At 43.4% G+C, this 15,522-nt stretch overlaps 1 protein-coding gene across 9 annotated transcripts in view; it reads right to left on the reverse strand.

Moving 5' to 3' along the window:
• LOC137375400 (transcription factor Dp-2-like) overlaps positions 1–15,522 on the reverse strand; it is a 223,856-nt gene that overhangs the window by 44,102 nt on the left and 164,232 nt on the right. For 8 of the 9 annotated variants that reach the window (XM_068042567.1, XM_068042565.1, XM_068042570.1 and 5 more), the window contains one exon: positions 2,198–2,245. The exons of the other annotated variant lie outside the window; for it this stretch is intronic. In XM_068042567.1, the coding sequence (XP_067898668.1) occupies positions 2,198–2,245 (48 nt within the window). The remainder of the gene's footprint in view (positions 1–2,197; positions 2,246–15,522) is intronic. 9 annotated transcript variants of the gene reach the window in all.

The following is a 15,522-nucleotide window of genomic DNA, read 5'->3' on the forward strand; positions in this document are numbered from 1 at the left end:
GCACAGTGGCGCAGTGGTTAGCACTGCAGCCTCACAGCTCCAGGGACCCGGGTTCGATTCTGGGTACTGCCTGTGTGGAGTTTGCAAGTTCTCCCTGTGTCTGCGTGGGTTTTCTCCGGGTGCTCCGGTTTCCTCCCACAAGCCAAAAGACTTGCAGGTTGATAGGTAAATTGGCCATTATAAATTGTCACTAGTATAGGTAGGTGGTAGGGAAATATAGGGACAGGTGGGGATGTTTGGTAGGAATATGGGATTAGTGTAGGATTAGTATAAATGGGTGGTTGATGGTCGGCACAGACTCGGTGGGCCGAAGGGCCTGTTTCAGTGCTGTATCTCTAATCTAATCTAATTTTCCCTGTGGGCTTCTGAGCCCTGCCATAAGTTGAAATGTGGGTCAGAAGCACGCACTGTGTGGTGGGTAGTACTGCCACCCTCATTCCAATTCCGCAATAATGGCCTGGAGACCGGATGGAATGGGAAACTTGCACGCCGGTCAGTGGAGCTTCTCTTTCCAACTCCTGCCAGCTTCCATTCCCGGCCCCGGCAGGGGGCTCAATATTCTGCCCGTAGCGCCTATAAATGACAATCTGAGCCCGTGAGTGACCAGTCCTTATCCATTCATCTCTTACAGTTTATCTAGAGGAGGAAAGGGGTTTAAAAGAAGCCTCTGTACGTTATCGTTCATGAAAATGAATAATGTGTTCAAATAGTATTTGATGAAGGCATCATTATGTGGTAGCATAAAAACATTTCCTAATAAGATACAAGTGAAAGTGGAATACTGAAACATTAAACAGGAAATTTTAACCAAAAATCTATAATACTCTAGTAAACAAAATGCTATCTGTAGGCACATTTTACCTTTGCCTATTTACTTATGAATCACTTATTCTGCATTCTGAACAAATAAAACCACCCAAGAGAGTTTCATTTATTTCTAATTTTTATACCATAAATGTGAGCCAAATGACCAATTTGTACTACAATTTAGCTCTCATTTGTGATGGAATAAGTTACAAGGTTCAGGAATCAAGTCTTTGGGTACACAATAGCTACATAATCTGCTGGCATCACTGGAGTTGAACTGCATTGAAGGACCCTTCGGCAGAATTACTTGTTTTGCTTCAAAAGCTAAATATGGCACGGAAATGATGAATTTGTATACATTTAGAATTTGTTTGGTGAGGCATCTCTGAAATTTTCACTATGCTTTACAATGTTAGGCTACTATAACCTGAATATGCAGATTAACGGGCACACCGAGCTGAAAAAAAAAACAATCACCCGGCAACTACTGAAATACATAGAAACCCCACATGCATTAATTATAGAAGATCTGACTGATCATTTTCTACTTAAGAAAGAAACTGAATTTAACTGGAAATTATTAATGCCACCTAACTCCACCTCCACTTTGTGGAGCTACAATATGCAAAAGATGTGCTGAAATAAAATTACCATTGGCCAGTGGTGCTTTTTGGAATGAGAATGCTTTACGAAAAGAAAAGCAGCTGTGATGAGGATCTGTTAAATATGGCTTTCCTTAAATCAGGTTACATGCCACAGACAAATTAAAAACGTCAGAAACTAACTACTTGCATTTTATTTTATTTGTGGTTGAATTAATTAATTACCATATCAGTAACACAAAAAATTAATTTTTAAAATTAAAAGACATATAGTAGCTACCGTTAGTATTAAATTTAATTAGATGTCATTACTTATTACAGACATCAATACTTTCACACATGAAAAATATACACACAAACACACACATTCGTACATGTTAAATATAAGAGTGAAGACAAATTCACAGTGAATACACTGCTTTCAAAAACTTTACAGTCTAAATATAGACATCATTTCCAAGCACACATGGACGATGCAGCTTATTTTGCAGGAAAACCTCCTGCAATGAAAGTGAGCAGAGCCTGCGCAAAGAAAAAGAGCAGATGCCCTATTCTCTGCAGACTTGTACCATGACAGTTATTCTAACGCTGATGCGCAACAAGGTTACAGCCCTCTGAAAGAAAAGCTATTTTTAGTAACAGAAAATCAATCAAAATGGACAAGGCACTATCGTGCCTTAGAGACTGTGATGTCCAAAAAAAAAATGGTTCACATAATTTTTCAACTAAAATGGGGAAATAATCATCAGAAAAGATGAAGACTATTTAAAATGCTAAGATGTACTTACTTGTCTGAAAAATCAGATTCAATAAATTCATGGGTACGTTTTCTGCTCCTGCAAGGAAGAAAAAGCCAATTCGAAATTTAAGGAAAAGGGGATAGCTTTTGTAGTAGAATATATAAAAACAGCCTGTAAAACTCTACGGTGCACTAAAAATAGAGGCTGCTTTAGCTGGCTTTTTACAGTAGAGCAGACAAGAATGTTTAGTTTCCATAAACATTTACTCACATATAAGAAATCCTAGAATTACATATCTAGTTGTAGTGCTTTCTTTATAGTTTGCTATTTTGGGGATATTTTACATCATCTTGCAAAATTTGTTCAGAATAATTAGGAAAAAATAGAGACCTCACTCCAGTGACACTATAAGTAGGAAAATGTATTTAATTTAGTACAAATCAATTTCTGAGACAGCAAGCCAAATGGCCTATCTTGTTCCCTTCCCAGTCATTCACGGTCTTAGGAAGCTACCGATGGGACTTAAGAGCAAGCATAGCATCACCTATGAAGGGTGGTCACTGATGACTGCTTTTTGGTTTTCTCCGTAGAGTCAATCAGTTCCACTGAACCCCAACAACTCAGTTCCGTTAGCTCTTATATTTTGCACTTGCCAATTTGTTCTGTTTGAATTTCATGGGCCTGGAGATTTGGAAATGCTGTTCCTGATGCTGTTGGCTCATTGGTGGCAAACTCTTAAATCAAAACATCAAGTTCTATTCGTATCAGCTGCTTATGATTTATGCAAATTACTGGGAACACTGGACAAACTGATCTGCAGATTTTTCTTAAGAAAAACAAGAGCAAAAGAGAACTGAGTCGTAGAAATGTCAGCACAGAATCTGGTCATTTGGTTCTTGGTGTCTGTGCAGATCCTAGTTCCACATTGGAACTATCTATACTCATTCCAGTTCCTTGCTGTTTCCCCATGTCTTCTGTTATTTTAAAATCATACAATTATTAATAGCGATCTTGCAAGATAATCGTTGAAAGTCAACATGTCTCAATAAAGGACAATTATAACTTCCAAATTAGTACCCTCGTCAACTGCAACATACCTGTAACACTCCCTTTTCCTCTTCCCTTTTTTCTTTCCAAAATGAAAAGATAGTGTTACAAAGTATTAACAACACAGAAACAGGTCATTCGGCCCAATAAGCTCATGCTGGTGTTTATGCTCCATGTGAGCCAATATTTTTTTATACCAAAATATCCAATAACTTTTACTTTGAACATGGCACCATTATATAATTACAGGCCTCCAAGCTGGTTCAAATGGAGCTAGTATAGAATGGATATGGATTGCCCATCTCAGTAACCTACATCATTGCAGCAATTCAGGCATAGAGCAAAGATCCGAAATGATTGCTTACTTTTTTAAAAAATTGTTTCATGGGATGTGAGTGTCGCTGGCTAGGCCAGCATTTATTGCCCTTCCCTAATTGTCCTTGAGAAGGTGGTGGTGGTGAGCTGCCTTCTTGAACCACTGCTGTCCATGTGGGGTAGGTACACCCACAGTGTTATTAGGAAGGGAGTTCCAAGATTTTGACCCAGTGACAGTGAAGGAACAGCGATATATTTCCAAGTCAGGATGGTGTGTGAGGCTTGAAGGAGAACTTGCAGGTGGTGGTGTTCTCATGCATCTGCTGCCCTTGTCCTTCTAGGTGGCAGAGGTCGCAGGTTTGGAAGGTGCTGTTGAAGGAGCCTTGGTAAGTTGCTGCAGTGCATCTTATAGATGGTACACAGTGCTGCCACTGTGTGTCAGTGGTGGAGGGAGTGAATGTTGGTAGATGGGGTGCCAATCAGGTGGGTTCCTTTGTCCAGGATGGCGTCGAGCTTCTTGAGTGTTGTTGGAGCTGCACCCATCCAGGCAAGTGGAGAGTATTCCATCACACTCCTGACTTGTGCCTTGTAGATGGTGGACAGGCTTTGGGGAGTCAGGAGGTGAGTTACTCACGGCAGGATTCCTAGCCTCTGACCTGCTCTTGTAGCCACAGTATTTATATGGCTGGTCCAGTTCAGTTTCTGGTCAATGGTAACCCCCAGGATGTTGATAGTGGGGGATTCAGTGATTGTAATGCTGTTGAATGTCAAGGGTAGGTGGTCAGATTCTCTCTTGCACCACCAACTGCAAGTTCCCCTCCAAGCCACACACCATCCTGACTTGGAACTATATCGCTGTTCCTTCACTGTCACTGGGTCATTGCCTGGCACTTGCGTGGCACGAATGTTACTTGCCATTTATCAGCCCAAGCCTGGATATTGTCCAGGTCTTGCTGCATTTCTACATGGACTACTTCAGTATCAGAGGAGTCGTGAATGGTGCTGAACATTGTGCAATCATCATTGAACATCCCCACTTCTGACCTTATGATTGAAGGAAGGTCATTGATGACGCAGCTGAAGATAGTTGGGCCTAGGACACTACCCTGAGGAACTCCTGCAGTGATGTCCTGGAGCTAAGATGATTGACCTCCAACAACCACAACCTTCTTTCTTTGCGCTTGTTATGATTCCAAGCAGTGGTGAGTTTTCCCCCCCGATTCCCATTGACTCCGGTTTTGCTAGAGCTCCTTGATGCCATACTCAGTCAAATGCTGCTTTGATGTCAATGGCTGTCACTCTCACCTCACCTCGAGTTCAGCTCTTTTGTCCATGCTTGAACCAAGGCTGTAATGAGGTCAGGATCTGAGTGGCCCTGGTGGAACCCAAACTGAGCAGGTTATTGCTGAGCAAGTGCTGCTTGATAGCACTGTTGATGACACTTACATCACTTCACTGATGATTGAGAGTAGACTGATGGGACGGTAATTGGCCGGGTTGGATTTGTCCTGCTTTTTGTGTACAGGACATACCTGGGCAAATTTCCACATTGATGCCAGTGTTATAGCTGTACTGGAACAGCTTAGCTATGGGCGCAGCAGGTTCTGGAGCACAGGTCTTCAGTACAATGCCGGAATGCTGTCAGGGCCCGTAGCCTTTGCAGTATCCAGTGCCTTCAGTCATTTCTTGATATCATGCGGAGTGAACTGAATTGGCTGAAGACTGGCATCTGTAATGCCGGGGACTTCAGGAGGAGCCCGAGATGGATCATCCACTCGGCACTTCTGGCTGAAGATGGATCCAAATGCTTCAGCCTTATCTTTTGCACTGATGTGCAGGGCTCCCCCATCATTGAGGATGGGGATATTTGTGGAGCCACCTCCTCCAGTTAGTTGTTTAATTGTCCACCACCATTCACGACTGGATGTGGCAGGACTGCAGTGCTTAGATCTGATCTGTTAGTTGTGGGAGCGCTTAGCTTTGTCTATCGTATGCTGCTTACACTGTTTGGCACGCAAATAGTTCTGGGTTGTAGCTTCACCAGGTTGACAACTCATTTTGAGGTACGCCTGGTGCTGCTCTTGGCATGTCCTCCTGCACGCTTCATTTACTACTAAAACAAGAATGAAGAGGTTTTGCAGACAGTTTCAGGTTTATGTTTAAGTATCACCATCTGAATTTGAATAATTAACCACATAATACACAAGTTTTAAAAGAGTTGCCATTACAATTTTCCAAACAGGACCGTTACTCTTCATTTGTAAATCTCACAAATGGAAGTTAGCGCCAGCAAGTAAAATGGGTTTCTCTGATCCACCAATTACAGTCTGTTATCTTAACTAGTAACATTTACTACTTGAAGCGAACCAGAAAAGTAAAATCAACCATCAATAAAAGACACAAAAACAGAAAGTGCTGGAAATACTCAGCAGGTCCGGCAGCTTCTGTGGAGGCACGAACAGAGTTAGCATTTCAGGTCTGTGACCTTTTCATCAGAACTGTAATAGGATTTGAGCAAGTGAAAGCGGAGAGGGGGAAGAAGAACAAATGGGAAAGTTTGAGATAGGGTGGAGGGCAGGAGAGATTAAGTGACAAAAGGTTTCATGGTGCAAGGCTAAAGGGAATGGTAATGGGACAAGTGAAGGAACAGAAAATGCACCTAGAGGAGGTATGAATGGCAAGATTCTGAATAGCTGCTGTCTGAAAGCAAAGTAAAGGAAATATGAGAGAAACAAGAGAGAAGAAAACAAATCAGCAAAGAGAAACAAAGCGCAATGGGAGCAGAGGTTATGTTCTAAAATTGTTGAATTCGTTAGTCCAGAAGGCAGTAAAGTGCCTAGTAAAGATGAGATTGTGTTCCTCGATCTTACATTGAGATACATTGAGATTCATTGAAACACTGCAGCAGGCCACGGTCAGAGTGGATTCAATGTGGTACGATGGTAGGTGACTGTTCCAATTTGTTTCATTTTTCTTTGCTGGTTTGGTTTTTACCCCTCATTTCTTCCTTATTTCCTTTACTTTGCTTTCAGATGGTAGCTATTCAGGATCCTGCCATTCAAACCTCCTCTCGATACATCTTTTGTTTCTTTACTTGACCCATTACCACTGCCTTTGGCCATGCACCATGAAACCTTTTGTCATTTAATCTCTCCTGCCCTCCACCCTATCACAGATCTTTCCTTTTGTTCTTCTTCTCACCCTTTCTTCTTTCACTTGCTCAAAACCTATTACATTTCTAACTTTTCCCAGTTCTGATGAAAGGTCACAGACCTGAAACATTAACTGTTTCTCTCTCCACAGATGCTGCCAATCCTGCTGAGTATGTCCAGCATTTTCTGCTTTCATTTCAGATTTCCAGCATTTGTAGCATTTTGCTTTTATATCAATAAAAGACAACCTTCTTTCATTTTCCATTTCAGTTTATTTTCCTTCCCTATATCTACTCCATACTGCACAGGTGAATGGGTGAGCTATCCGCATGCCTCTTCAAATGGAAGTGCATCAGAGAGCCTTAAGATTCTGGATTTTCCCTCCCAAGTGCCAGCTGCTGCTCAGTGCCTCCTCATGGTATTGCCAAGAGTGCAACAGTGCATTACTGCACAGACTGCATCAAGCTTCAAGTTTCTAAAAATAGCAGTTACGAATGAAATGGATAGTGTGGCATGCATGTGGGCAGATGCATGCACGCGAGAAAGAGAATTTTGAGACAAAAATGAGGGACGTCAGTGCCTTGGAATGGAACACACATTTGTGGGACATATATTCTGAACTCAATATCTGCACCAAGTCCACTTTAGTCATATACAATATGAGTCACATCGAACACAAGGTACAAGCTCCACCTTTGAAGGTCAACGCACAAACAAATAAAAAGTGAAGAGCAATTGCCAGAATCATAGAATTCTGCAGCACAGAACGAGGTTAATGAGGCCACTGTGCCTGTGCCAACTCTCAGAAAGAGCCTTGCACTTATTCCCATTTCATTGCTCTTTCCTCCTACCAATTCAAGTTTTAATACTTCAAATATTTATTCACTTCCCTGCTAAAAATCTATAATGGATTTTGCTTCCATTATTGCTTTTGTAGGGCATCCCACATTTGAGCAACCCTTTGGTAAAAAAAAACTTCTAGCCTCCAGTTATCGAGCTGTGGAAATATTTAAACCAACACAGACCAGATCTTCAACATTTTTACACAATTATGCAGATGATTCTAATTATTGACTATGAATGTCATGTCAGAAAATGCTTTTAAAAAAAATTCCCGGTTTCTCCTCTTTCTCTGTTGTTGAAGGTGACTCACGCTGGGTTACTTCCAGGGGTCCCTCACACCCAATTCTCATGTGAGGAGATGAACAGTGGTTGTTGGTGAGCTAGTTGAAAAATAGTAGCCTCACAGCAGAGCCAGTCCCAATCTCAACTAATATCCATTCAAAAAAATTGCAGCATCACTGGACATCAATCAGAAGGAGAAACTCAACCAACTTTCCCATTCTTTGCCTCCAGTCACAGACAGCAAACTGTGGCATCCCCACCACAAATTCAATACAAACTAGGAATTGGAATCTAGGACTTTCTTGGTATGTACTGAAAGTCCATTTTCTTCTCTCGTGGGATGCGGGCATCACTAGCACGGCCAGTATTTGTTGCCCATCTCTAATTGCCCTTGACAACTGAGTGGTTTGCTGGGCATTTCAAGGCCACATTGCAGCGGGTGTGGAGTCACATGCAGGCCAGAGCAGATAAGGACGGCAGATTTCCTTCCCTAAAGGGCATTAGTGAACCAGATGGGTTTTATGACAGTTGATGATAGCTTCATGACACCATTACTAAAACTAGCTTGCAAGACCCATTTTTTGTTTATTAATTAATTAAATTTAATTTCCAGCAGCTCCCTGGTGGGATTTGAACCCATGTCCCAAGATATTAATGTGGGCCTCTGGATTACTAGTCCGGTGACATTACCACTACACCACCATCGCCTCCATACTAGTGGGGGTGGATATGAATATAATTCTGGTCAGTACTAACCAGTAAGCACTCAGATTACAATTAATACTACTAATACTACAATTAATACTAATAATTCAAAACAGGCAAAGCAGAAAACTGAAACATACAATGTCAATGTATTTAATATTTTAAAGCAACAGATAGTCAAAGAGATTCGTCAATAGTGATGAGATCGTAGACGCACATAATATTAGCTTTACTGAAACAAGGTTAGTTAGATGTAAAAGAACCCAGGGCACTATTTTGAAGAAAAGCAGGGGAGTTCTTGCTGGTGTCCTGGGCAACATTTACTCCTCAATCAACGTCACAAAAACGGATTACCTGGTCATTATCTCATTGCTTGTGCGGGAGCTTGCTGTGCACAAAATGGCTACTTTACTTCCTACGTTACAACAGTGACAACACTTCAAAAAGTAATTAATTGGTTGTAAAGCGCGTTTAGACATCTTGTGCTTGTGAAAGGCACTATATAAATGCATGTCTTCCTTTTCTATTCAAGGTAGCTTAATGTTTAATGTTTGACTGATGCTCCGAATGCTTCACATTAAGTGCAAGTCCAGTTTACACTTAATGTATAATCACAAGCCAAATGGGATACACACCAAGGCTTGGTGATATATGAAAATACAAACTACTAGATTCCATCGTGTTATGTTTATACCATACACATTGTAAAATATGCTTTAAAAAGTGATAAACAGTGATGAAGTACTGCTGTTTGTAAGTGTTTTTATTAGATAAAACTACTGCAGTGCTCTGGTGTGGTCATGTGCTAGATTATGAACATAAAGAAAATAGTATGGTCGTTTTTATTTTATTCTTTCATGGATGTGAGTGTCTCTGGCAAGGTCAGCATTTGTTGCCCATCTCTAATTGCCCTCGAGAAAGTGGTGGTCAGCCACCTTCTTGAATTGCTGCAGTCCATCTGGTATAGGTATACCTGCAGTGCTATTAGGAAGGGAGTTCCAGGATTTTGACCCAGCGACAGTGAAGGAACAGTGATATATTTCCAAGTCAGGATGATGTGCAACTTGGAGTGGAATTTGCAGCTGGTGGCGTTGCCATGCGTCTGCTGCCATGGTCCTTCTAGGTGGTAGAGGTCGCGAGTTTAGAAGATGCTATCGAAGAAGGCTTGGCGATTTGCTCCAGAGCATCACGTATAAGGCACACACTGCGTGCCGGTGGCGGAGGGAGTGAATGTTTAAGGTTGTGGATGGGGTGGCAATCAAGCGAGTTGCTTTGTCCTAGATGGTGTTGAGCTTCTTGAGTGTTGTTGGAGCTGCACCCATCCAGGAAATTAAAGAATATCCCATCACACTCCTGACGTTGCCTTTTAGATGGCTGACAGGCTCTGGGGAGTCAGGTGGTGAGTTGTTCGCCACAGAATTCCCAGCCTCTGACCTGCACTTGTAGCCACACTATCTATATGGTTAGTGCAGTTAAGTTTCTGGTCAATGGTAACCCCAAGATGTTGATTGTAGGGGATTCTACGATGGTAATGCTGTTGCATGTCAAGGGGAGATGGTTAGAATCTCTCTTATTGGAGATGGCCATTGTCTGGCACTTGTGAGGCACGAATGATACTTGCCACTTATCAGACCAAGCCTGAATACAGTCAAGGTCTTGCTGCATGTGGGCACGTACTGCTTCATTATCTGAGGAGTCGCGAATGATGCTGAACATTGTATAATCATCAGCGAACATCCCCACGTTATGATGGAGGGAAGGTCAATGAAGAAGCAGCTGAAGATAGTTGGGGCTAGGACATGACCCTGAGGAACTCCTGTAGTGATGTCCGGGGGCTTAGATATTGGGCCTCTAACAACCACAACCATTTTCCTTTGTACGAGATATGACTCCAACCAGTGGAGAGTTTTCCCCTTGCTTCCCATCGACTTCAATTTTATCAGAACTCCTTGATGCCACACTTGGTCAAATGCTGCCTTGATGTCAAGGGCAGTCACTCTCACCTCACCTCTTGAGTTCAGCTCTTTTGTCCATGCTTGGACCAAGGCTGTCATAAGGTCTGGAGCTGAGTGGCCCTGGAGGAACCCAAATTGAGCATCACTAAGCATGTTATTGTTGTGTAAGTGCTGTCAATGACACTGTCCATCACTTTGCTGATGATTGAGAGTAGACTGATGGGACGGTAATTGGCCGGATTGGATTTGTCCTGCTTTTTTGGGCAGGACATACGTGGGCTATCTTTCCTCATTGTCTGGTAGATGCCAGTGTTGTAGGTGCACTAGAACAGCTTGGCTAGGGGTGCGGCTAGTTCTGGGGCACAAGTCTTCAGTACTACAGCCAGGATGTTGTTAGGGTCCATAGCTTTTGCTGTATCCAGTGCCTTCAGCTGTTTCTTGATATCACGTGGAGTGAATTGAATTGGCTGAAGACTGGCATCCGTGATGGTGGGGACTTCAGGAGGAGGCAGAGATGGATTATCCACTTGGCACTTCTGGCTGAAGATGGATGCAAATGGTTCAGCCTGATCTTTTGCACTGTATACTGGGCTCTCCCATCATTGAGGATGGGGATATTTGTGGAACCTCCTCCTCGTTAGTTTTTAAAATTGTCCTCCAGCATTCACGACTGCGTGTGGCAGGACTGCAGAGCTTTAATCTGATCCGTTGGTTGTGGGATCACTCAGCTCTGTCTATCACATGCTCCTTTCGCTATTTAGCATGCATGTAGTCCTACGTCGTAGCTTCACCAGGTTGGTACCTCATTTTTAGGTATACCTGGTGCTGCTCCTGGCATACCCTCCTGCACTCTTCAGTGAAACAGGGTTGATGGTAATGGTAGAGTAAGGGATATGCCAGGCCATGAGATCATAGGTTGTGGTTGAATACAATTCTTCTGCTGTTGATGGTCCACAGCGCTTCCTGGATGTCCAGTTTTGAGATTCTATATCTGTGCTTAGTCTATCCCATTTGGCACTGTGGTAGTGCCACACGGCATGATGGAGGGCATCCTCAGTGTGAAGGTGGATCTTCATCTTCACAAGGGCTGTGTGGTGATCACTCCTATCAAAAGTGTCACGGCAGACGCATCTACGACAAGAAAGATTGCTGATGGCAAGGTCAAGCAGGCTTTTACGTCTTGTTGGTTCCCTCCATCTTCTGCAGGCCCAACTGGCAGCCGCGCCTTTCAGGACTTGGCCAGCTCAATCAGTAATGGTGCTACTAAGCTACTCTTGGTGATAGACATTGAAGTACCCCACCCAGAGTACAATTTGCACCCTTGCCACCCTCAGTGCTTCCTCCAAGTGGTGTTCAACATGGAGGAATACTGATTGATCAGTTGAGGGAGGGCAGTAATCAGCAGGAGGTTTCCTTGCCCATATTTGACCTGATGCCATGAGACTTCATGGGGTCCGGAATCAATGTTGAGGACTCCCTGGGCAACTCCTTCCCAACTGTACACACCTGTGTTACCGCTTCTGGCAGGTCTGTCCTTCAGGACTCAAAGGCCATCAACACTACTGACTGAGCTGGCCGAGACCTGAAGGACAGACCCACCAAAAGTGGCGGCACATTGTTCACTATTACTGAGATTAGCTTTTAATTCCAGATGTATTAGCTAATTGAATTTAAATTCCACCAGCTGCCGTGGTGGGATCTGAACTCATGTCCCCAGAGCAGTAGTTGGGGCCTCTGGATTACTAGTCCAGTACCGTTACCAGTAAGCCACTGTCCCCTAACCGTTTGTGCTGAGCACATGTGTAATGGTTATTGTTTTGTTGACAAGTGACCGTACTGGCGACAGAGGGAGTAGTTACTGATTATGCTGCCTGTGACACAGGAAGGAATTCCATTTTGTAATCATGGTTGCACTGGTTCAAACAACAAACATTCGCAGCCTTTGTCACACCATTGGCTCCTGATGGGTGACCTCAAATTAAAATTCTTTATTGGGTCATGAGCCAGAAACACTACAGTAATATAAAACCAGCTATGCTCACTGGCGGTAGAGAACTGGCACGGTATTATATGGCTTCGTCTCTCCCACTGTTATCAACAAGGAGTCAAAGAAACATTTTGCTGGTAACTTGCATTTGCTTTCCAGTGGGCACTTGGTTGGGAGTGGTGGTTGAACATGGGGGAGAAATCTTGTGATAAGTATTGCCAATCTGCCTCCTGGCTGGTTCCTGGTGACATATCCTCCCCTTTGCCAGTACCAGGAAACAAAGGAAAATCAGAAATGTCTTTATCACACTTCCATTTCTACTTCTAACTGGAAAACCAAAGGCTGGATTTTGTGCTAAGGCAAGTCCCACTACCAGGACTGAAAGTGGTATCCGACCCCCCCCCGCGGGCCAGCGGAAGGACCCTGGGTGAGGGAAGGGCAGGACTGGCAGTTCAATATTCCAGGGTATAGAATCTTCAGGTGTGACGGGGAGGGTGCAAAAGAGGAGATGGCATTGCACTGTTGATCAAGGAGTCAATTACTGCAATAAGGAGGGATGATATCTTAGAAGTTTCCTCAAATGAGGCGATATGGGTAGAACCTAAGAACAAAAAGGGGGCATTCACTTGGCTGGGAGTGTACTACAGGCCTCCAATCAGGGAGAGATAGAGGATCAGATATGTAGGCAAATCTCAGAGAGGTGTAAAAACAATAGGGTAATAGTAGTAGGGGATTTCAACTTACCCAATATTAACTGGGATTGTCTCAGTGCTAAAGGCTTAAAGGAGGCAGGATTCTTAAGGTGCATACAGAAGAGCTTTTTGAGCCAGTGGGTAGAAAGTCCTACAAGAAAAGGGGCAGTACTGGACCTAATCCTAGGGAATGAAGCTGGACAAGTGGTAGAAGAGTCAGTGGGGGAGCATTTCGGGGATAGTGACCAAAACTCTAAGATTTAAGGTAGTTATGGAAAAGTACAAAGACGGACCAGAAATAAAAGTACTGAATTGGCGGAAGGCAGATTTCAATATGATAAAAAAAGATCTGGCCAAAGTGGACTGGGAGCAGCTACTTGTAGAAAGTCTACATCAGACCAGTGGGAGTCATTCAAAAAGGAAGTAGTGAGAGTTCAATGCCAACAAGTTCCCGTAAAGGTGAAGGGTAGGACCAACAAGTCCAGGGAACCCTGGATGTTACGGGATATAGAGAATTGGATAAGGGGGAAAAAAAAGGCTTATGGCAGTTTCAGAGCGCTGAAAACAGCGGAGGCCCAGAGGAGTATAGAAAGTAATTAGCAGAGCAAAGAGGGGGCATGAAAAAACACTGTGGGGCAAGATAAAGGAAAATCCCAAGGCGTTTTATAAGTATATTAAGGGCAAGATAACCAGGGAAAGAGCAGGGCCCATAGTGCGTGAAGCCAGAGGACATAGGTGTGGTTTTAAATGACTACTTTTCATCTGTGTTCACTATGGAGAAGGACGATGTAGGTGTAGAGGTTTGGGAGGGGATAGTGATATACTTGAATATATTAGCATTGAAAGGGAGGAGGTATTAGGTGTTTTAGCGGGCTTAAAAGTGGATAAATCCCCAGGCCCAGATGAGATGTATCCCAGGCTGTTTTGTGAGGCAAGGGAGGAGATAGCCGGGCTCTGACACAAATTTTCAAATCTTCTCTGGCCACAGGACAGGTAACAGAGGACTGGAGGACAGTGACTGTTGTACCATTATTCAAGAAGGGTACTAGGGATAAACCAGGTAATTACAGGCCAGTGAGTCTAACATTAGTGGTAGGGAAACTATTGGAAAAAAATCTGAGGGACAGGATTAATCTCCACTTGGAGAGGCAGGGATTAATCAAGGATAGTCAGCATGGCTTTGTCAGGGGGAGATCCTGTCTAGCAAACTTGATTGAATTTTTCAAGGAGGTGACTAGATGTGTAGATGAAGGGAAAGCAGTTAATGTAGTCTACATGGACTTCAATAAGGCTTTTGATAAGGTCCCGCATGGAAGATTGGTTAATAAGGTAAGAGCCCATGGGATCCAGGGCAATTTGGCAAATTGGATCCAAAATTGGCTTAGTGGCAGGAGGCAGAGGATGATGGTCGAGGGTTGTTTTTGCAAGTGACCAGTGGTGTACTGCAGGGATCGGTGCTGGGATCCTTGCTGTTTGTAGTGTACATTAATGATTTAGATGTGAATATAGGAGGCATGATAAGTAAGTTCGCAGATGACACGAAAATTGGTGGTGTCGTAAATAGTGAGGAGGAAAGCCTTAGATTACAGGATGATATTGATGGGCTGGCAAGATGGGCGGAGCAGTGGCAAATGGAATTTTATCCTGAGAAGTGTGAGGATTAAAAAGGCAAGGGAATATACAATGGATGGTAGGACCCTAGGAAGTACAGAGGGTCAGAGGGACCTTGGTGTACTTGTCCATAGATCACTGAAAGCAGCAGCACAGGTAGATAAGGTGGTTATGATGGAGCTGTATAAAATACTAGTTAGGCCACAGCTGGAGTACTGTGTACAGTTCAGGGCACCACATTATAGGAAGGATGTGATTGCACTGGAGAGGGTGCAGAGGAGATTCACTAGGATTCACTGGGCTGGAGCATTTCAGCGATGAAGAGAGACTGGATAGGCTAGGGTTGTTTTCTTTAGAGCAGAGAAGGCTGAGGGGGGACCTGATTGAGGTATACAAAATTATGAGGGGCATTGATAGGATAGATAGAAAGAAACATTTTCTCTTAGCGGACCGGTCAGTAACCGGGGGCATAGATTTAAGGCAAGTGGCAGGAGGTTTAGAAGGGATTTGAGGAAACATTTTGGGTGGTTGGAATCTGGAACACACTGCCTGAAGGGGTGGTAAAGGCAGGAACCCTCACAACGTTTAAGAAATATTTAGATGAGCACTTGAAAAGCCATAGCGTACAAGGCTACGGGCCAAGTGCTGGAAAATGGGATTAGAATAGATAGGTGCTTGATCGCCGGCAAAGACACGCCCAAGGGCCTGTGCCTGTGCTGTATAACTCTATGACTCTACAGGCAGCAGCCAATTAAGACCCTGCCGCCGGGACCACAATTCAATT

Source organism: Heterodontus francisci, chromosome 11 (genome assembly GCF_036365525.1).
Source record: "Heterodontus francisci isolate sHetFra1 chromosome 11, sHetFra1.hap1, whole genome shotgun sequence".
NCBI lineage: Eukaryota > Metazoa > Chordata > Chondrichthyes > Heterodontiformes > Heterodontidae > Heterodontus > Heterodontus francisci.